General features: G+C 38.1%; 2 protein-coding genes and 1 pseudogene across 2 annotated transcripts in view; 2 read left to right on the forward strand and 1 right to left on the reverse strand.

The window, feature by feature from the left end:
- Window positions 1-27: 27 nt before the first annotated feature.
- On the forward strand, window positions 28-6,140 carry LOC124109700 (ubiquitin-conjugating enzyme E2 E3-like; annotated as a pseudogene).
- Window positions 5,957-8,757, forward strand: LOC124109701 (transport and Golgi organization protein 1 homolog; the record flags this gene model as incomplete). Its single annotated transcript, XM_046468369.2, is given in 2 exon segments — window positions 5,957-7,400; window positions 7,403-8,757. Coding segments are annotated over 2 exon segments (2,334 nt in total), but the record flags the coding sequence as incomplete, so codon positions are not given.
- Window positions 8,758-8,876: 119 nt separating this feature from the next.
- The window catches only part of Stx12 (syntaxin 12), a 36,264-nt gene continuing 22,512 nt past the window's right edge, over window positions 8,877-22,628 (reverse strand). The window contains exons 5-9 of the mRNA XM_046468462.2: window positions 18,732-18,775; window positions 15,913-16,018; window positions 12,497-12,569; window positions 11,533-11,615; window positions 8,877-10,353 (exon numbers count right to left, since the gene is read on the reverse strand). Of these exons, the coding sequence (XP_046324418.1) occupies window positions 10,261-10,353; window positions 11,533-11,615; window positions 12,497-12,569; window positions 15,913-16,018; window positions 18,732-18,775 (399 nt within the window). The 3' untranslated portion in view covers window positions 8,877-10,260. The remainder of the gene's footprint in view (window positions 10,354-11,532; window positions 11,616-12,496; window positions 12,570-15,912; window positions 16,019-18,731; window positions 18,776-22,628) is intronic.

Here is a 22,628-nt window from a genome sequence, read left to right on the forward strand (position 1 = left end):
GCGCGCGCACACACGCACGCACGCACGCGAGGCGGCGCCTCTAGTGGTACTAAGCTGATTTTGAGATCTTTTCAGAGTTGACCTCTGGGCTTCTGTACCGGTAGGCTGCGCTGTCAGTGGAAAACGGGCTTAAGGGTGGAGAGTCAGTCTCTGTCTACATCCTCCTGCAGATGCTCACGAGCTCTATAAATCTAGCGACTGCGTGGTCCCCTAGGGCTTGCCCTCAATTTAGAGAAAGACTAGAGGGCAATATTCAGAGAGCAGAGTGCTTATTCATTCTGTTTCTCGTCTTCCGGCCCTTTTCCGGAAAGCTACATCCTACCCACTTGCCCTACGTGTGGGCCTTGAGGGCTTCTGTAGATTATCTGGGAATTTGTATTAGTATGTTTATGAAAACTGGACAAGCTGGAGCAGATCCAGTCAGAAGGCAGGCGTCTGTATCTTGACTGTACATGACTCAAATGGTTAATCAAGTTGTAACCCACTGGGATTTTTTTCTTTTGGTCATAATGCTCATACTGTGCAAGAAAGCATTAGAATTGCAGTCTTGCGGTAGGCCACCAGCTGACTGAAGGAGATCAACTACAGGGCCTTTGGTTGTAATAGCTATGTGTATTGAGTAACTAAGTAGTTACCTGGGCCAAGGGCCAAGTATGTATTTTATATGAATCTTTCATTTAAGCCTCATAACACTTTTTTTTTTTTTTGGTACTGGGGTTGAACCCAGAGGTGGTGCTTTATCCCTGAGCTACATCCCCAGCGCCTACCCCATCCCTATTTTTTGAAATTTTTAAGACAGGGTCTCCCTAAGTTGCTTAGGGCTTTGCTAAATTGCTGAGGCTGGCCTTGCAACCACCTCCTGCCTCAGCCTCCTGAGTTGCTGGGATTATAAGCGTTTGTAACTGGCCCTGGCAATACAACACTCTTTGAGATAAGGATTATTATGATCCCTGAGTCTACTTAATGCCAAATGCTCATTAATAACTACCATCTCTCATACTTTTATTTTGTTATAATATTTATTGGTATGCAACAGATGGCCCATTTTTTACTTTTGCCGGAAGTCAGAGAATTATCAAACCTGCAGTTTTTATTTTAAAGAAATGAATTGCATCATTATCATTACCCAGAAACAGGTGTTGCTCAACAAAATATGGAATCATCTTTGTATGATGGAAGTTTCCTTTATTGATTCCCTTCTGCTGGTACTGTATAGATCATATGTAGAAAATCAGCCTATTCAGAAGATTTTGCCTGTAGTGAAGTCTCTGGTACTCAAGATTTAACTGCAATATTAACTTGAAATTTAAAATGATAAACTCCTAGGTAGGTTAAAGAATCACTTTTAACTCTGGTCTTCAAAGCACAATAAACTCATCCAGATAATCAGATCACTTATCAAATGGCCTGTAAACCCATTTTGTCCCATTGTTCCAGATGTAGAACACCTATAAAAACTTGGGCAACAAATATGCTACTTATGGTAACTTTGAAATAATTATGTTATTGGAGATATTTTCTTTTGAGAAAAGTAATAGGTGAATGGTTAGTGTTTGAAAAAATATGTAAAGGACGTACAAGCTCTAGATTATAATTTCTAACCTATGGGAAACTGATGCATCTGTTGTTAATTTTGTTGAAATACATAATTAAGAATTTGGTAATTAATGAATTCATATCCCCCTTTTCAGTCTGGTGATTCCAAATTAAGACCAGGCAGATAGGAAAAATCCTATTCCTAAACTTAATTTCAAGGAAAGAAGTAATTCTAGGGCTGGGGATATAGCTCAGTTGGTAGAGTGCTTACCTTGCATGCACAGGGCCCTGGGTTCAATCCCCAGCACCAAACAAAAGAAAACAAGTACTCCTATGGCTCCCTCCTTTAAGCACAAGGATACGATTCTTTAGAAAGAAGGAAATAGTCTCAAACATGTTCTGATTTGTAACAGAAAAGAATAACATACTTTTTATCTACAGTGATTATATGGGCCTTTGAGGTTCATGCCCCTTTCAGGGATGAGGTGATGTTGAAGCCATTTCTAGCTATCAATGACCTGACAAAATCTTATTTCAACTTTGCCTTTCAATTTCTCAGCTTCTTCACATGGTCCTTCCAGTATAATCCATACAGCCAAGAACCCTAAAAGTTATAATCTTACCCTTATAATTCTTTACTCCTTGGCCATGTTCCCCATTTCCAGCTAAGCTGATATTCACACTGGCCTCTGATGTAATGGGACCTTACATTTACCCAGGTCCTTATAAAGCAAAATGCTCTTTGTTTGGTCGCCAATGATGTCAGTACAGACCAGCAAACTGGAGGACAGTAATGCAGGCCTTTCACCTTTTAAAATGGAGACTGTTGAACTAACTGCCTTTGGATTTTGGTAACAAAGAGTGGACTAGAATCTAAAGACATTAGGAACATATCAGTGTCAAAAAACTTTAAAGCATCTTTGATATGACTTATGAATGATCAAATGGAGTATAATCCATTTGAAAAATTGTATGTGTAGACAATATAAGCTGGAAGCTTCATTTAATAGGGTGGTAAATGAAAAGAAGTGCACAACGTGCTGACATAAGAAAGAATGTTCATGAGAAGTTGGGTAGAAATGATCATTTCCTCAGATTTTTAGGGACTTACAAGCATGGTGGTGCATACCTATAATCCCAGCAATTCAGGAGGCTGAGGCAAGTTCAAAGACAGATTCAGCAATTTAGCAAGGCCCTAAGCAATTAGTAAGACCCTATCTCAAAAGTAAAAAATAAAAAGGGATGGGAATATGGCTCGGTGGTTAAACCTGCTGGGTTCAATCCCCATTCCCCTTCCTGTAACAAAACAAAAAAACCCCACAATTTTAGGGAAAGCTTTGTGGAAGAGATGGCAAGCAGGACATCAAAAGATCTATTTATTAGCGATGCATGGAGACAGTATACAGTGTCTAAAGGTGTAGTTTTGAAGCCTGAGTACTTAATTAAATCCTGGCTCTGTCACTTGTAAGCTGTATGACTATAGGCAGATAACTTACTATACTTCAGCTTTCTGAGCCATTAAAAAGGGAGTCGTCACATAGCTTTGTAAGTTAATAAAATAAATATAAAACATTTAGCATAGTATCTTGCCATTAGGGTTAAAATATTCCACAAATGACCATTCACATACCGAGCATCCTCTCAAGCCTTTCAATTCCTTATTAGACTGCTATTCCTGCCTCAGGCCTTTCACTGTAAAATAATGAGGCTAGTCTACATGGATAATTCAGGACTTTAGAGATGTCATGGACCAGTCAATATAATGCAATACAGGGTAGCATTTTTTTATTTTGCCAATTAGATTTTTAAAAATGAAGTCTGCCACTTAATATCACCAGCATTTTACTTCAATAATATTAAAACACTCTGTGTGTGTATGTTGCTGGGGATTGAAACTGGGGCCTTGCACATATTGAGCTTTACCAATTTACCCCCAGCCTTTTTTAAAAGTTGGAAGACAATAGGGATGTTAGCTTAGTAGTAGAGACTTATCTAGCATGTGTGAGGACCGAGATTGGATTCCCAGAAACTTGGAGGTGGGGGTGGGTAAGGCCACCACTTCATTTTTCTCGTTTCTCCATGGACTGTTATAAACTTGATCCTTGATCATAAACCAACACTAAAGACTGTATTATTGCAAATTTATTTCTTAAACATTAGATTAGGGATATAGCTCAGTGATAGAGTGCTTGCCTAGTGTGCAGGAGACCCTAGGTTCAATACCCCCCCACACACTCACACACAAATTAGTGATATATTGTGAATCAAATTTCATTTAGATGAGGTATTCAAATGAGCAACTCAGTTGGTCCAAAAGTAGATCATGGGCTAAGAATCAAAATCTTTCAACCATATCTTGGTTAAATGGAGATTCTAAAGTAATTCTATTTTGTGGTACTGAAAAGTAAAACTGAAAAAATCCTTTGAAGCTTAAGGATACATTCAATATGCTTGGAAAAGCAGAGAAGAAGCAGGTGATTCCTAGCTTATGGAACAGGATGCTAGACTGAGACATAAGTGAAGCTCTGCTCTGCACTTAGTGATCAAAAGCAAAAGTTGCATTTCCATAACTATGGTCATTTTATTTTACCTAGATTCAACTAGTTTTTCACAATCATGACTAAGTCTGTGAATAGAAAGAAAAACTGAATGCAAGAGGCTGAGTGTTTTGCTTTGCACGGACAGAATAAACTCATTTTAATGTTTTTGCCCAATGATGCAAGACAGTAAAAGTTTGGTTTGAGAGCTAGATTGTGCATTGCAGTGGGTGAACACTCCCATTTCCAGTCCTTACAGAAATCACACACACACACACACACACACACACACACACACACCCTCTGGGAGCATCAGTCTTATCATTTAGCAAGTTCTTGTTCTAAAACATCCCCAGATGAAGTGGCCAGAATGACATTTCTACTTTACTCGTACAAGTTTTAATTCATTTAAAGAGAGGATGCTCCTAGAACATTTCAGTAAAGGAAGGTAGAATAGGATATGAGAAGAGGAAAAGGGAGTAGAAAGGCAAACATACAATTTGTATGTTCATACTAAACCCATCATCTTTCTAGTCAATTTTATAGCTGGAAAGAACTATTGAGAAATTTGGGGCCTATGGGTTAAGTGATCTGTCCAAGTAGCCTCAGTAAGTTAATGGCAGAGCTAAAATTCTACAGGTCTTTTGTAATCCAGTCTACTTTTTGACCTCCACGCCAATGGTTCTCACCATGACTACACATAAGAATTACCCGGAGCTTTAAAAAATTCCCATGCCCAAACCATTGTCCAGACTAATGGAATTAGAATCTTGGGGTGGGGAGGCTAAGGTATCAGTATTTTTTAAAGTTTTAATTAAAAGTCATAGTTAAGAACCACTGTCCCAGATCATAGTGGTTCCAAAGAGAAGAAAGGCAGAGGGAAGGAGGACTCTGTGAATAAGTTTATTAGGCCCATCTAGCAAGTCCTTTGGCACCTGCCACAAATCCTAGGCAAAGTTCATATTTGCTCACTGTGACCATCATTACAACCACCACTGATCACACAGTACTACAGAATAGAACTATGGTCACTTTATTTTACCTAGATTCAACTAGTTTTCCACAATCAAAACTTTTCCTTTTCTGGAATGTTTACAAATGATATATCCAAGTCCAACGGTAATTTGGAGCAGAAAGGCAGTGAACCAGAACTGTGCCACTGTGCCACTCCAACAGCTCTATCCTCTTTCAACTTACTTCCACCCGCGCTGGACCTTCATCAGGTCTCCAGTCTTGCAAGTCTCAATTTTTCTCATGACAGCATGTTTCTTTAGTATCTATCTCATTAGGATGTTAACTCATAAAAACTTATTACAGGCCTGGGGTTGTGGCTCAGTGGTAGAGCACTTGCCTAGCACATGCGAGGCACTAGGTTTGATCCTCAGAACCACATAAAAATAAATAAATAGGTCGGCGTCGGCGTCGGCGTGGGGGTGGCAGCCAGGGTGCCTGCGGCCGCCGCCGCCGCCACCGCCTCGTTCGCGGCTTCGTTATTCCCGCGAGTTTTCCAAGTGATAACTTCATCAAATGGCCAGTGATAAGCAAATGTCCGATGATGACAGCCCCAGCACCAGCAGTGGCAGTTCAAATTCGGACCAGGAAGACCCTGCTGCTCCAGAGCCTGAAGATCATGAAGAAAGAACCTTCTGCCACCCAGCAGAAGAAGAGCACCAAACTCTCTAGCAAAACCACTGCTAAGTTATCCACTAGTGCTAAAAGAATTCAGAAGGAGCTAGCTGAAATAACCCTTAATCCTCTCCTAACTGCAGACTTGAGATTCATCTGAAATGACAATGCAATCCCTAGCTATTGCAACAGAAATCTTAACCTCTCAGTGAAAAAAAAAAGAGGGATGTTGAGATACCTTCAATCATCTTTTCTCACTTCTGCTTTTAGAGCTACTTATAACAGAAGGTACTCCTGTTGATGCTGCTGATACAGAAAACCATCTAGAGATAAAGGTGGAAGAGCCAGCAGATGCCACCCTTTTGGACAACATACTTTTCTTGTTATATTCATTCTTGCTTTATTTCTCTAAGACGCTGTTTATTACATTGCCTGATGATACTCAACCTGGGCCTGATTTTTATGGACTACCATGGAAGCCTGTAGTTTTCACTGTTTTGTTTGGATTTGTATCCTTTGTCGTTTTCTTTTGGAAAACTATTCTTGTTGTAAAAGATAGAGTATATCAAGTCAATGAACAGCAAATTTCCCAAAAGGTGAACAATTTCACGAAAGAAAATGAAGAACTGAAGCAGAAATTGTCAAATTATGAACAGAAGATGAAGGAACAGGTCAAAGAAATCATGAAGCAAAATATGATTCTTTCTGATGAAGCAACTAAATATAAGGATAAAATGAAGCTTCTTGAAAAAGTTAAAGAACTTCTGGATGAGAGAGCTAAAAGTCTTCATGTTATGTTAGAATCTGAGAGAGAACAGAAAGCTAAGAATCAGGACTTGATAATGGAAAATAAGAAATTGATAGAGAAGCTTAAAGAGGTCATTTCAGTGAATACTTCTGAACTTTCAGAGCTTCAAATTGTCCTTAATGAAGCTAAGCTTCGTGAATAGAAGGTGAAGTTGGAATGCTGTCGGCTTCAGAAAGAAAATACCATGCTTAAGAAGAAGAAAGAGCAGTTGCAGCAGGAAGTCAAAGACTGGAGTACATCACATGCTGAGCTCAGTGAACAAATCAAATCATTTGAGAAGTCCCAGAAAGATTTACAAGTAGCTCTTAGTCACAAAGAAGATACTATTAATGCTTTGACTAATTGTATCACACAGTTGAATTGGTTACAATGTGAATCTGAATCTGAGGATCAAAATAGAGAAGATGAGTCAGATGAATTAACCAATGGAGAGGTAGCAGGTGATCGGAATAAGAAGATCAAAGATCAAATTAAGCAGATGATGGATGTCTCTCGGACACAAACTACAATATCAGTAGTTGAAGAGGATCTAAAACTTTTACAACTTAAGCTAAGAGCCTCGATGTCCACAAACTGTAATCTAGAAGACCAAATAAAGAAATTAGAAAGTAACTGCAGTTCACTACAGTCTTCTAAAGTTGGACTGGAAGAGGAATGTAAAACTCTAAGGCAGAAAGTGGAGATTTTAAATGAACTCTACCAGCAAAATGAGATGGCACTACAAAAGAAACTGAGTCAAGAAGAATATGAGAGACTAGAAAAAGAGCAGCGGCTGTCAGCTGCAGAAGAAAAGGTGGTTTCCACTGTAGAGGAAGTTAAAAATTACAAGCGGAGAATTGAAGAGATGGAAGAAGAATTACAGAAAACCGAGCGCTCATTTAAAAACCAGATTGTATGCAAGAGAAGAAAGCTCATGATAATTGGCTCAAAGCTCGTTCTGCAGAAAGAGCTATAGCTGAAGAGAAAAGGGAAGCTGCTAATTTGAGACAGAAACTATTGGAAATGGCCCAAAAGATGGCAATGCGGCAAGAAGAACCTGTGATTGTAAAACCAATGCCAGGAAGACCAAATTTACAAAATCCTCCTCGGAGAGGTCCCCTGAGCCAGAATGGCTCTTTTGGTCCATCCCCCGTGAGTGGTGGAGAATGTTCCCCTCCACTGACAGCAGAGCCAGCTGGGAGACCTCCTTCTGCTACCCTTAATCGAAGAGATATGCCTATAAATGGATTTGACCCAGGATGTGGTCCAGCTCACATGAACAGCAGCTCCAGAAGTTCTTCTCCAGCTAAGGTGACAGATGAGGGCAAGGTTAATATGGCTATGAAAGGGCCCCCTCCTTTCTCAGGGGTACCCTTCATGGGCCCCCTGATGGGACCCCCTATGGGACGGCCTCCACCACCTCCCATTTGGTATGGACCGCCACTTCAGTTCGATGGGCCTTTTGGGCCTCGGCCAATTCCTCCACCATTTGGTCCTGGTATGCGTCCACCAATAGGCTTCAGAGAATATGCACCAGGTGTTCCACCTGGAAATCGGGATTTGCCTTTTGACCCTCGTGTTTTTTTTCCAGGACCCGCACCATTTAGACCTTTAGGCTCATTTGGCCCAAGAGAGTACTTCATTCCTGGTGCCCCATTACCACCTCCAACTCATGGTCCCCAAGACTATGGGCCACCACCTGTTGCAAAAGACTTAATGCCTTCAGGCTTTAAAGATGAACCTCCACCTACACCTGATTCTCAGAGTAGTGAGGGCTGTTCACAGGCCTTAAAACTGGGCCCATAAAATTAACCTCTGACACTTAGTCAGAAAGTGGATTATGAACTATTCATTGTGTTAAAGGATTATTGGCTTCAAAATATAAAAGTTTATTTTAAATGGTTTATGTTTTTAGAATGAAGCTGCCTTGGTGCAGTACACATTTTGAGCCAAAATATTTTCCCCCTAAATATCCCCCACTTAAGCTAGAGTATCCTTCCAACTTTAAAACGTGCAATAAGGAATACCTTTGTTTTAGTTAATGTAGCATATACAATTGCTAAATGATTTAGAATGTCATAATTATGGACATTTCCTGTGGAAATGCTTTAAGAACATGTATTTCCATTATCCTATTTTTAGTGTATTCCAGTTGATAGAGAAATGGTGTTTTATAAGCTTGATTTTTCTCTTCCAATATCTGGTCACAGAGACTGTTACGCTAAAAATGTTTACTCAAAGATCATAAACTTCATTTTCCTTCTTGCTGAAGTTCTTTGTTGTAATAGTTCATAAAAAATTGTTTATTAATAAAAAATAAATAAATAAATAAAATAAAGGTATTGTATACAACTACAATTAAAAAAACATTTTAAAAAACTCACTACAAAAGCTTTTCAAATGTTTATTTGTATTAAATAGGTAGAATGGTGCAAAAGTGCAAAGAAACTTATGCATTTAGGCTCTTGTTTCCCTGCTTTTCACATTAATTTAGTACAAGAAAATTAATTAGCATTAAGGGCATCTGAAAGAAATGAACATAAATATATGTTAAGTAGCCAAATCTTTAAATTCACTAAAGGATGAACTATAATTGTTGGCCCTGTCCACATTTATGTACCTAGGCCTGTGAAAAAGGGAAGTGGACAACATTTATATTACAGGACAGCAATCTTTTATTGAATCTTTTTTGTCTAAAACTATGCATGGAGTTTTATTTACTCATAAATTAGAATGAGTCTAACATCACTATACCAAACCAGTATTATTTACAAAAATGAACCTTTGCTTTATCACCAGGTTCACAGGACTAAGTTTTAAATCCACTTCAGTTTAACTTTTAAAATCTCTCTGCCATCAAATGCCCAGAAACCCTTACAGGGTAGGGGCAGCCTTTTGACAGCAAATTCATCATTCACCAGGAATGTAAAACCACAAGTGAACAACAACAACAGAAAGATTAAATCATTCCAAACAATTCCTATTTGCTTTCCAAAAGCATGCTATGTCTAATTCTCCCTTTCTTTGCAGACAGGTGGGAGAAGGACCCATAGAGTACATTAATATTGATTAAATTAACCTCTTTGAAAAGGAAGCAAGATGGCTTAGTGTATATGAGGATGAACTGCTGTGGATGACACTAGCAGATAAAGTAAACTTCAAACTCAATTAAAACACATACCTAGCAACCAGCCAGTTCAAACAGATAACTTCTCATCTCATTCAATTTAAATCACAGGTATTCTCCAGTTAAATATAGTGCCAAAATTTTGCAAAACAGGTAATAAACTTCTTATAAATTCAAATTAGAATGTTAAATAATAAAAATTGCTGGCATATTGTACAGTTTCTGACAGACTCCAATATGCTGGGTCCCAGAAAGTAATTCATCTCAGTTGCTAGTAAAAAGGTAAATTTTATATATACATAAAAAGACAATATAATGAGACTGTAGTGTCGTCTGTCAAAAAGAATATGTAGAATGGAATTTTCAGTAAACACCTGGAATGAAGGGCAATCAGAAAACAAGAGAAAGCAAGATTCATATAAGTTAATTCCTAATTTGAGAAATCAATAAATTGTATACATAAATTGATAAATACTGTCTCCATAGGTCACTAATTCCAAGGACTAGTTAGTAGTTAGTTTCTAACTAAATTATTACAGGACATTCTGGTGTATGCTCTCTTCTTGTGATCAGTTTGTTCTCGCAAGACTCCAACAAGCACTTGCTTTTGAAAACAACTCAGCAGAAGGCTCTGAGGCAGTCACACTTCATTTAGAAACTTGCCAGATAATAACTATCAAGACTCCAATAATCACTGACAGGACAAGTACCAGGATACACATCTTCTTGCGAGATTTTTTCTGAGGAAAGAAATGAAGACACTCATGAAACAAGTAAAATTTTCTATATCTAATTAGACTCCAAGAGTGCTTCATAAATTTGCCTCCTTATAATTCAAAATCAACTCTACCCATGCACAAATATGAAGAGACTTCCCCAAAATCTCTAAGTTACCACCAGCAGGCAGTAATACAGATTTTAATTGTTCCCAAATAGTTTTGCATATACCTATGCTGTTAGGCATTATTTGCAGTAAGTGATTTGTACATGTATTTTAGTAACAGTTTTATACCTATTATAAAATTTTATGTTCATTGTATTGAAAAAAAAAAAGCAAAAAGAGAAAATCACCCACTGATAAAACAACTGACTGCATTCTTATCTCTTACATATGCATATTGTTGTCCAACATAATTGGGATCATACTGTATGATTTTGATATTTTTCTCAATGTTTATCATCAACATTTTTGTTATTATAAACTCTTCATAAACATCTCTTAATTTAAACATCATACAACATCAAGTGGGTATATATGTAATGGACACTAAAGCCATCACCTAGTTTTTATAGAGCATTCCCAGATAAAATATACCCTGAAAAGTATTTTCTGGAAAGTGACTGAAATGCTATTTATTTATTAAAAAAAAACAAACAAAAAACGTGCAACCTAAATTGAAGGGAAATAAGAAGGACTTATTTACAATATTTGTACATTGAAATAAAGACCAAAAATTCATAAAACCAGAGTCTCAACTAATAAGTGGAAGAATTTCACTTTATAGGCATAGCTTAATAATAATTAAGCCTTATTTATTCACATATAAGTAGCTATTATAGTTGATTCTATGTCCATCTTCTATAGCCAGTATCTATGAAACCCCACTTTACCTGTACCTCTTACTATCCTAACTCAAATACATTTCAGCTGCTTAGGATATAAGATTATTCTCATTCTAGGTTCAGCTATTATGGCTAGCTTATGGGGTTAGCTTTGCAGCTAAGAGGGTTTTGTATAAATTTATTCAAGATTCGACCAGGTAAAGGAAAATACTAAAACAGAACCAGCAAAACAATTATGACTACTTGCCTCCAGCTTAAGCCTAAAGAAGAGGCTGCAGCTGTTTAATGTGTCAATGTACCCTGATGGCCTATAAAGTGTGCAATACAGAATGACCTTCTTTGGTATCTACTTTTACCTGATAGTAAGCAGCTCGCTGTAACTGATCAGTGGCTCTTTCAACATGCACCTCTGAGCTTTCCACATTGGCTTCTATGCTATCTGCAAAAAGGACAGGGGAAATTTTAGCACACTTGGATATTATGAGTCCTGGATTTGCTATCACCAGTCATGAAATCAAAAGTTACTACCTCAGTAAGAGAATAACCCTATTCTTTGGAAATAAACACTGAAGTATTTAGGGATAAGGATTTAAGAACTATGTGACTAAATGGTTCAGAAAAAAAATACATAAAAACATTCTGTGTGTGTAGCGCAGTTTTCCACTGACCAACAAAGAGCTGCTTGGTTTGTGGATGGCAATTCCAAAGTGAAAATCCAATATCCTGTTTGGATATATACACAACACAGACACATACATGTACACACACAGAGTGAGAGTACAAACAAAGTCAATGGGGCAGAATGATAACAAGATGTAAATTTGAGTAAAGGGTATAAAGGAGTTCCTTGTTTTTTTGGTTGTTTTTTTTTTTTTTTTTGGTGGTGCTGGGGATTGAACCCATGGCTTTGTGCATGCAAGGCAAACACTCTACCAACTGAGCTATATCCCCAGCCCAAGTTCCCTGTATTTTTAAAAACTTTTTATAAACTTAAGATTAATTTCACATAAAAAGTTTTTAAAAAGTCATGAATCCCATAATTGTGCAAGTATCTGGAGAGAAAAGCTGGGAAGCTGATAGCTATTTGTTTAAGCAAAGACTTCCCAAGAAGCTATGGCAAGTGAATAGGGCTAATTATTCACAAAGGCCTCTCTTTACCTTCCACATTTGACAATATATGAATATTACTAAGAAAATGAATTTAGTAATTTTAAAATTATAATCCCAAACTTTAGTTCTATATTTGACACATCTTACTGACTTCTTGGCACACAAATACTTTCAACTCACCTTGATATTAAAGGTATCAATAATACATACCAATCAGATCACCTTGGTCATGGATCATCATGGCCAAATCTTTAAATATCTGATTGACATCCAAAATGTCAGCCTAAGGGAGACAAAAAACAACTAACATTAAGCAACATGTTAGATGATTCCTTTCTTCTAGTTAAAGTTTTAGCTTTTTTGTTGTTTGTTTATTTTGTCTTGTTTTTGGCTGCTTTGTTTTATTTATAGTGGATTGAACCCAGTGCCTCATTCATGCTAGGCAAGTGCTCCACCACTGATCTATACTCCCAGTCCCACATGTGGTTTTTTGGTACTGGGTTTTGATCCCAGGGCCCTTTATCACTGAGCTACATGCCCAGTCCTTTTTTACTTTGAAAGTCTTGCTACACTGCTGATGTTGGCCTTGAATTTGTGATATCCCTGCCTCAGTCTCCCAAGTTACTGGGATTACAGGTGTGTATCACTGTGTCTGGCTTCCCAAATATGTTTTTAAAACTCTATAAAACATGATTTCTCTATAACAGAAAATAATCTATCACTATTTACCTAATAGCATAAAATGGAAGGCATGTAAACCCATCTGTCAAGCAATATTAGTTGAATGTGCTATATGGGAACCAGTGTGATCACCCAAGCCAAAAGGTTATAGAATAGAAGCTGGATTGCTGGGATGGATAAATTCTTGGTGTGATAGCTATAGATGGAGCCTAAATGGGGCCTTATGGCAAAAGCTTGTGAATGCCAACAAACAACAATGAGTACTGTGACTTTGGATTAGAAAATTTAAATGGTTTATATGGGATCTTGCTACCTGGTAAATGCAAGGAGGAGGGGATACTCACAGGAAGGAAGCCTCTTTTCCCCCAGGACTGATTCTTTTGTTTCTACTGCCATTTGGGCAGTTCCCTAGTGCCACTGGGGAAATAAGTACATGATAAGATAAATAAAAAGGGTGATATAGAGGAAATGACTAATGAGTGGTACAGAAAGGTGTGCAAAAGAGGAAGACTGCAGAAGAGACAGTCCTTGAGTTGTGCCTTAAAGCAAAGAAAAGGCCATATAAACAGAAAGGAAGTGAGTTAAAGAGCAAATAGTTATACCCAAACCACCCTGAATGTGCCTGATCTCATATAATCTTGGAAGCAAATAGACTAATTTGGCTATAACATAAGGTTTGTATGCTAAGATAAGAAACAGTCGACTGACTAGGCTCGTTGGCACACGCCTGTAATCCCAGCAGTTTGGGAGGCTAAGGCAGGAAAATCACGAGTTCAAAGCCAACCTCAGCAAAAGCAATGTGCTAAGCAACTCAGTGAGACCCTGTCTCTAAATAAAATACAAAAGAGGGCTGGGGATGTGCTCAGTGGTCGAGTGCCCTTAAGTTCAGACCCTGTTCCCCCAAAAAAGAAATGACTGGATATGAAAGTTGATCCCAAGGGACTCTGTCAAATGTGAAGTGATCCCCATTCCTGACATTCATTACATTACATTCCTTTCCTTAACTCCATATGTCTCCCTCTGCTCCCTGTTCACATTTCTAACGTTAGAGAACCAAGTCAATGATTAGCAAGTGAAAAAGAGTAAAGGAGGGATTGGGGTTGTGGCTCAGTGGTAGTGCAAGTGTGAGGCACTAGGTTGGATCCTCATCACCACATAATAAACAAAATAAAGGTATTACGTCCATCTACTACTAAAAAAAAAAAATTAAATAAAAAAGAATTTTTTTAAAAAAAGTAAAGGGAAAGATATAACATATTTTTGTTTGTATGTTTGCTTTTTATTAGTTCTTTTTAGTTATATATAATGTTAGGATTCATTTTGACATAATTATAAAAGAGATGTGATAGGGCTGGGGTTGTGGCTCAGTGGTAGAGCGCTCACCTAATATGTGCGAGGGCCTGGGTTCAATCCTCAGCACCACATAAAAACAAATAAATAAGATAAAGGTTTGTGTCCAACTACAACTAAAAAATAAATATTTAAAAAAATGACACATTTGAAGAAAATAAAGTAGGCATAACTTGAGGATAAACTGTCTCATCTAAAAACAGACATTGGCCAGGCATGGTGGTACACACCTGTAATCTCAGCAGCTTGACAGACTGAGACAGGAGGATTTCAAGTTTGAGACCAGCCGTAGCAACTTAGCAAGGCCCTAAGCAGCTTAGCAAGACCCTGTCTCAAAAAAAAAAAAAAAAAGGGGGGGGGGGCTGGGGTACATGTAGTAAGTGGTAAAGCATCTCTGGATTCAATCCCCAGTACCCACCCCTGCCTAAATAAATAAAATAAAACAGACACTGACGGCCCCTCAAGCAGTGGGTCTCAATTTTGGCTACATATTATAACCATCTGGGGATTATAAAATATCCAGGGCCTCATAACTAGTAATTATGATTTAGCTGGAAATGTGGCTCAAGCGGTAGGGCGCTCGCCTGGCATGCGTGCAGCCCGGGTTCGATCCTCAGCACCACATACAAACAAAGATGTTGTGTCCGCCGAAAACTAAAAAATAAATATTAAAAAATTCTCTCTCTCTCTCTCTAAAAAAAAAAAAAAGAAAGAAATTAAAAAACATAGGCATCACTAGTAATTATGATTTATTAGGCTGAGCCTTATAAAAATGTGGATATTTGCCCATTTTTAACCTAAAAAAGGAATTTCACGTAATTGATGGTTCAGGAGAACTCAGGCATTTAAAAAAAAAAAAATCTTCCCCAGGTGAATCTAATATGCATAAACTGGGTTCAAAACCACTGCTATAGATGAAGGTCAAGGAGGCACTCCAAGTTTCTCCGCTATTGTTCCCACCCCAGAGATGGCAGTCATCTACATCCATGGAGAAGAAAATCAACTTATTTAAAGATATATTACTGTTTACTATGTAAAGTTCAAGATGGAGCTCAGTTATTTAAGAAAGGTCTACAGACCCCCCAACACTCCAAACCTCTACTTCATAAACTATTTCCATTTCTCTGACCCAGTGAAATAATAATATCTACAACTTGGATTTGGACTCTAGAATTAACACAAAAATGGAATAAGACTTTTGGCCTGCCTATATACTGTGCTAATCAGACTAACAAAGGGGCTCTCCATAGAGTCATGCCCAGTCTAGAGGTGGCTATTGAGATTTAGGGGTAAAGTCCTAATAAAAAAAAAATATTCGTTTGTCTTGCTCTGTTCTCTGTGTATTTCTCAAGGAGACCAGGTAAGATGTGGTATTAGAGAAAAGGATTTGGGGACTGCTAAATGCCAAGGCCAATACCATCACAGCAACTTAGTAGCAGCAGTTAAAATCCACCATGACTAAATTGTGACAGATAATGTGCAAACCACATGACTCATTTTATGCTTTTTCATAACAACTGAGAAACTTCAGGCTTAAAATCTCAAATACCTGCAGATACACTGAGTCAAAACAAAAAACATGACCTGGCTCTCACCTCCAGCTGCCGAATAGCCGTTTCCCTCTCTTTAATGAGTTCCAGATCCTGCTCAGTGATGGCTGCCTCATCCTCCTGGCTCTGCATCTGGTTCCACTCTTCATGGCTGCAGGGAGACAAGCACTCTAGATGAATCCTCCTTCTTTAGGTGTGATGAGACATACCTACAATTCCTCTGTTGCCAGCAGAACCTATGTAAAGAATAACTGGGGCACCAACTCCTCTGTTACCACTATAAAGTCCCCAAGGACCACAAGCTTCATACCAGAGGAAAAGAGCTGGTAATACCAAGAAAACAGTCTCAGCCTCTGGGCAAAACTGAGATGAAGCAAAATTATTGGGGATGAGATTCCTTGATTTTTTCATTTAGGGATATACTCTGTAATCTTGTTAGGACTTGGTAGACAAGGAAAATAACCCAAGAGCTGAACTCAATGAATTTCTCTGACTCATCCTCTCCCAGGGCACTCTCTAAGTGCAAGCTGTATTGGTACTTTGGGTGGAGGATAGCAGGCTAAGTAACCTACCAGTGCTTCACCAATTCATTTAACAGAATCAAACCGCCTGGTTTTCAAAAATTTCCCTAAGGTTATGTTTTTGTGTTATATACCTCGTAACAGAAAACCAAAGTAAAACCAAAATTTATAATGAAATATTATAAATTCTGAAAGTATTTAGAAGAAATTATTATACTAGATACAGAACACTTTGAAAATGTAGTGATATGCATTTTTAAACAGTACGTATGAATCATACTTCATTTCCACATATTTAAAGAATGTCCTCCATGACTTGGAGATACAAACTGAATAAGTCAGGAGTCCTCCATGCCTTTAAGATGTTCATAGTGTAGTAGGGGAAATGGATACAGGATAAACATTTTTAAATTCTAATGCCATGAATACATATCTGAGATTAGCTTAGAGAAGAGACATCTTTCAGATACAAGTTATCTGCTTTTTCTCTTCATGTTCCTAAAAGGATGAGTTGCCTCCTTTTCAGAGGTGAGTAAACAGAGACCTAATAACACTGGCAAACTTAAATCTGAATTAGAGATAAGATGACTGAGACCTCCTAATCTGTAGATTTGTGGGTTCATATTTATTCCCATGAGTCAAGCTTCATCCCCACAAAAGGGTATCAGGGGTTTCTTGAAATTTTTTATTTACCTTGAAATTATTCCTCCTTTAATTCAAAGATCTTAGAAAAGCCCATGTCTTCCCTTTATTTTGTACTTTTTTCTCATTATTTTGTTTTTGTTTCATTTTTGTTTGGTGGCAATGAAGATTTAACCCAAAGGCATTCCACCACTGAGCTTCAACCCCCAGATCCCAGACCCATTTTTTAAAAAGTATCTTTTTAGTTATAATGAACACAATATCTGTATTTTTATTTATTTATTTACTTTATGTGATGCTGAGGATCGAACCCAGGGCCTCACTCTAGCACTGAGCCACAACTGAGGAGTGATCCCCTTTTTTTAAAAAAAAATTCTGAGACAAGGTATTGCTAAGTTGCTGAGGCTGTCCTTAAACGTGTAATCTTCCTCCCTCAGTTTCCTGAGTTGCTGGGATTATAGGCATGTGCCACCACACATGGCTTCTCATTCATTTTTTAAAATTTATTTTTATTTTTGTAATTGTAGATGAACAGAATGCCTTTATTTTTATGCAGTGCTAAGGATCAAACCCAGTGCTTCACACATGCTAAGCAAGTACTCTGCCACTGAGCTATAGTTGTAGCCCTTCTTTTTTTTTTTAAATCTTTATTTTTTTTTTAGTTTTAGGTGGACATAATATCTTTATTTTACATTTATGTGGTTCTGAGGATCGAACCCAGTGCCCCATGCATGCTAGGCAAGCACTCTACCACTGAGCCACAACCCCAGTCCCTCTCATTCATTCAAAAATTTTTTTTTTTAGTTGTAGATGAACACAATATTTTTATTGTATTTATTTATTTATTTATGTGGTGCTGAGGATCGAACTCAGTGCCTCATACATACTAGGCAAGTGCTCTATCACTGGGCTACTACCCCAGTCCCCATTTTTTTGTTTTTTTGTTTTAGGTGGACACATATCTTTATTTTATCTTTATGTGGTGTCGAGGATCAAACCCAGTGCCTCACACGAGTGCGCTACCACTTGAGCCACATCCCCAGCCCTGTTTGTTTTTTGCTGGAAAATGTGGATTATTTTTAAAAATTTTTAAATTTGTTTTAATTAGTTATACATAACAATAGAATGCATTTATGCACTTTGATATATCATACAAAGATGGGATATAATTTCTCATTTTCCCAGCCCTCATTTTTTATATTAAAAATAAATACAGCTGGGCATAGTGGCGCACACCTTTAATCCCAGCAGCTCGGGAGGCTGAGATAGGAGGACCTCGAATTCAAAGCCAGCCTCAGCAATGGTGAGGCACTAAGCAACGCAGTGAGATCCTGTCTTTAAATAAAACATAAAATAGGGTTGGGGATGGCTCAATGGTCGAGTGCCCCTGAGTTCAATCCCTGGTACCCAAAAAATAAGTAAATAAATACAGACAGACAGGAACAGTGGCATATGCCTGTAATCCCAGCTACTCAGGAAACTGAGACAGGACGATGGCAAATTGGGAGGCTTCAGAAACTTAGTGAGTCCCTGTCTCAAAACCAAAAATAACAAGGGCTGGGGATGTAACTCAGTAGTAGACCACCCTGAGGTTCAATTCCCTAGTACCATAGAAAGAATTTAATAGATAGACATACAGACAGATTAGATAAATAGGGACTCCCATCAACTATACATCAGGTTGGATAAATAATTCTTTACCTGTCAAATGAAACAAGCTGCTCCTCTCTTTGTCTCTCTTCTGCCTAGAAAGCAGATGGCATTATTATTGCTGTCATCCAGAAACATGTCACAGACACATAAAACAAGGGTTTGCTTAGTTATAGTATAAAGAATTAACATCCCTGGCTCCAACAGGATCTGTAAGACGACAAGAGGATGCTGGCAATCTGTCTCAACTAAGAAATGAGTGTGAAGTAGCTAAAAGCAAATCAGCATTTCAGCTGGGGCCCAGAACAGAAACCATACTAAAGAGGACCAGAAGAACATGGGTAGGAGAGAGGGATTATTCTCCTCTTCTTCATCACCATCATCACCACCACCACCACCACCACTTTGAAAAACATTTTAGCTGTATCCTCTACTGCTGAAGGACATCTGGTTGTTTTTAATTCTTTTTGTGGTGCTGGGGATTGAACCCAGGGCCTCATCCACACTAAGCTAGCACTCTGCCACTGTGCTTCACCCCCAGCCTCAATGTTTACAGTTTTTGACTACTACAAATAATGCTGCTCTGAACATTCTTGAATATACATCCTGGTATATGTATGCAGGTTCCTCTACGGTAGAACTGCTGAGTCATAAGGTATGTATATGTTCTGAAGAAGGAGCTAAAATGTTTTCCAAAATGGTTGCTCCTGGGCCAGATAGGAGAGTTCCTGCTCCATCATATCTAACAGCCACCCGCAGTGTTCACAGAATTTAAAATGTCTGCCCTTCTGGTAGACAAGAAATAGTATTTCATTGTTGTTTTAATCAGAAAATCCATGACTAACTAAAGAGGCTAAGTACCCCTTCATTTGTTGGATCATTATTCAAAATAATACCAACATATTTGTTTGCCTTTTTCAATGTGTTGACATTTATACTCGTGAAGTAAAAGCAATGGTGGATAAAATGGCTCAATGCAGTGGCACCAAATACTGTCTTCTTCATCATCAGGCACTGTTTTTTTTAAAAAACACAGTTTATCTTTGATAAAGCCATACAAATTATTAATTAAATCTCTACCCCTTGAAATACAACTTTTTAATACCCTGTAGGACAAAATGTTAAGTATATATAACATACTTGTGTTGCATACTGAAACACGATGTTTATCTCTAAGAAAAGCATTGGCATAGTTCAGTTGCAGGCTGAATTAGGGAACGACACATTTTTATTTATTCAATTTTTTTTTTTTTTGTAAGGAGTAGGAGTAGTGGGATACTGGACATTGAACCCAGGGGTGGCTTTATCACCAAGTTACATCCCAGCCCTTTTTTAAGATTTTTAAAAATTTGAGACAGGGTCTCACTACTTTGCTGAGGCTGGCCTGGAACTTGTGATCCTCCTGCCTCAGCCACCTGAGTCTCTTGAGATTACGGGTATGTGCCACTGTGCCTAGTTTCAATATGATTTTATAATAATATATTTAAAAGTTTATAAAACTTTTTAAAAAATATTTTTTAGTTGTAGATGGACACAATATCTTTGTTTATTAATTTATTTTTATGTGGTGCTGAGGATCAAACCCAGTGCCTCATACATGCAAGGAAAGCACTCTACCACTGAGCTAGAGTCCCAGCCCTTTACAAAACTTTTTATAAACACACAAGTAACTCAGTGGTAAAATGCCCCTGGGTTCACTATTAAAAAAAAAAACTCAGGACCTGGGGTGGTGGCTCAATGGTAGAGTGCCTGCCTAGCATGTGCAAGGCACTGGGTTTGATTCTCAACACCACATATAAATAAATAAAGTCCATTAAAAACTAAAATATATTTTTTAAAAAAAAGTGTATGGGGTCCTGAGATCAAAAGTTTGAGAACTCTCAGGACTGGTGGTACAAGCCTATAATCCTAGCCATTTGGGAGGCAGAAGCAAGAGGCCTATCTAGGCAATTTGGTGAGACCCTGTCTCAAAATATAAAATAAAAATTGGACCCCTGGGTGCAATCTCCTGTACCAAAAAAAGAAAAAAGAAATGTTCTATTGGTTGTACTTTTTTTCACATTGACTCGTGGGGAATTCTTTGTACAAAATATTCAAATTCTACTCCTTTGTTCACATATAGTAATACCTTCTTTCTATTTGTGGCTTATCTTTCCACATATTTACTACTTTCTTTGCTCTTCATTCCTTTCTGCTCTTCAGACTTTTCTTTGGGGATCATTTTCCTTGAGAATTTCCTTAAACAAAGTATGAACCCAAGGTCACTCTACCACTGAGCTACATCCTCAGCTCTTTTTTACTTTTGAGACAGGGTCTTGCTAAACTGCTGAGGCTGGCCTCAAATTTGCAATCCTCCTGCCTCAGCCTCCCATGTAGCTAGGATTATAGGCTTTCACCATCATGCCTGGCAGGAACTGAAAATGTCTTTAATTAGACCTCACTGTGGATATATATTTTTACTGGGTTTAAAGTGCTATGTAGGCAGTTACTCTCCCTCATTAACATTCAAGATAGCATTCTAGCAGGGTGTGGTGGCACACGCCTATAATCCCAGCAGCTCCAGAGGCTGAGGCAGGAGAATCACAAGTTCAAAGCAGCCTCAACAATTTATTGAGGCCATAAGCTCCCTGTCTCTAAATAAAATATAAAAAAGCAACTAGGGATGAAGCTCAGTGGTTAAGGGCCCTTGGGTTCAATTCCTGGTACCCTTGCTCCCCGCAAAATGGATAGCATTCTAATGGTTTCCATTGTTACTACTGAGAAGTTAACTGTCAATCCAACTATTGTGTCTTTACGGTATTCTACTATTTCTCCAGTGATTTTAGCAATTTTCTCTGTCTTTGGTGTTCTGATAAATTTTTTTTTTTTTTTAATTTATCTTACTTGGAATTTGTTAGGCTTCTAGAAACCATAGATTAGAACTGGGCATGGTGGCACATGCTTGTCAAGCAGCTCAGGGGATGAGACATGAGTTCAAAGTCAGCCTCAGCAACTTAGCAAGGCACTAAGCAACTCAGTGAGACTGTCTCTAAATAAAATACAAAATAGGGCTGGGGATGTGGCTCAGTGGTTTAGTGCCCCTGAGTTCAATTCCCAGAAGGGAAGGGAAGGGAAGGGGAGGGGAGGGGGGGGAGGGGGAAGGGGGAAGGGGAGGGGGGGGAGGGGGAAGGGGGAAGGGGAGGGGAGGGGGGGGGAGGGGGAAGGGGGAAGGGAGGAAGGGAGGAAGGAAAGAAGGAAGGAAGGAAAGATTAGTGTCATTATATCATTTCTGGAACATTATCTCTTCAAATATTAATTCTGTTCTATATTTGCTCTGCTTTCATTCTGTAACTCACAAAACCAGGGGTGTTTAACCACTGAGCCACATCCCCAGCCCTTTTCTTTTATGTTTTATTTTGAGACAGAGTCCCACTATCCCACTAAGTTGCTTAGATCCTCACTAAAGTTGATGAGGCTGGTTATGAACTTGCAATCCTTCTGCCTCAGCCTCCGGAGCCACTTAGATTACAGGTGTACACCACCACACCTGGCCATTTCTCGTAATCTTTCTTCCATATTTAGCTTCTTAACCCCCTGTGCTACATGCTGTGAAAAAAAAATCTAACCAATTTTCTAGTTAAACCACCTACCTATTAAGTTTTTTATTTCCTTATTATATTTTCCAATTTTAGAATTTTTTTTGAATCTTTTTCAAAACTTTTTGTAGTTTTCTGATTCCTGTAGATGTTTTCAAGTTTTTCATTTATTTCTTTCAACACAGTAAGTATGGCTGTCTTATAATTCCAATATAGTCTTTACAGATATGTTTCATTTTACTGTTGTTTCTAGTAGTTCTTATATAGGATAACTTGTTTCTTTGTGTGCTTGGTTATTTTTAACCTAGCGCTTGAAATGTATTTGAGGATATTCTTTTTTAAAAAAATATTTATCTCTTAGTTTTATGTGGAT

Source organism: Marmota monax, unplaced genomic scaffold, assembly GCF_021218885.2.
Source record: "Marmota monax isolate L192 unplaced genomic scaffold, Marmota_monax_Labrador192_F-V1.1 WCK01_AAM20220418_F8-fsc00008, whole genome shotgun sequence".
Lineage (NCBI taxonomy): Eukaryota > Metazoa > Chordata > Mammalia > Rodentia > Sciuridae > Marmota > Marmota monax.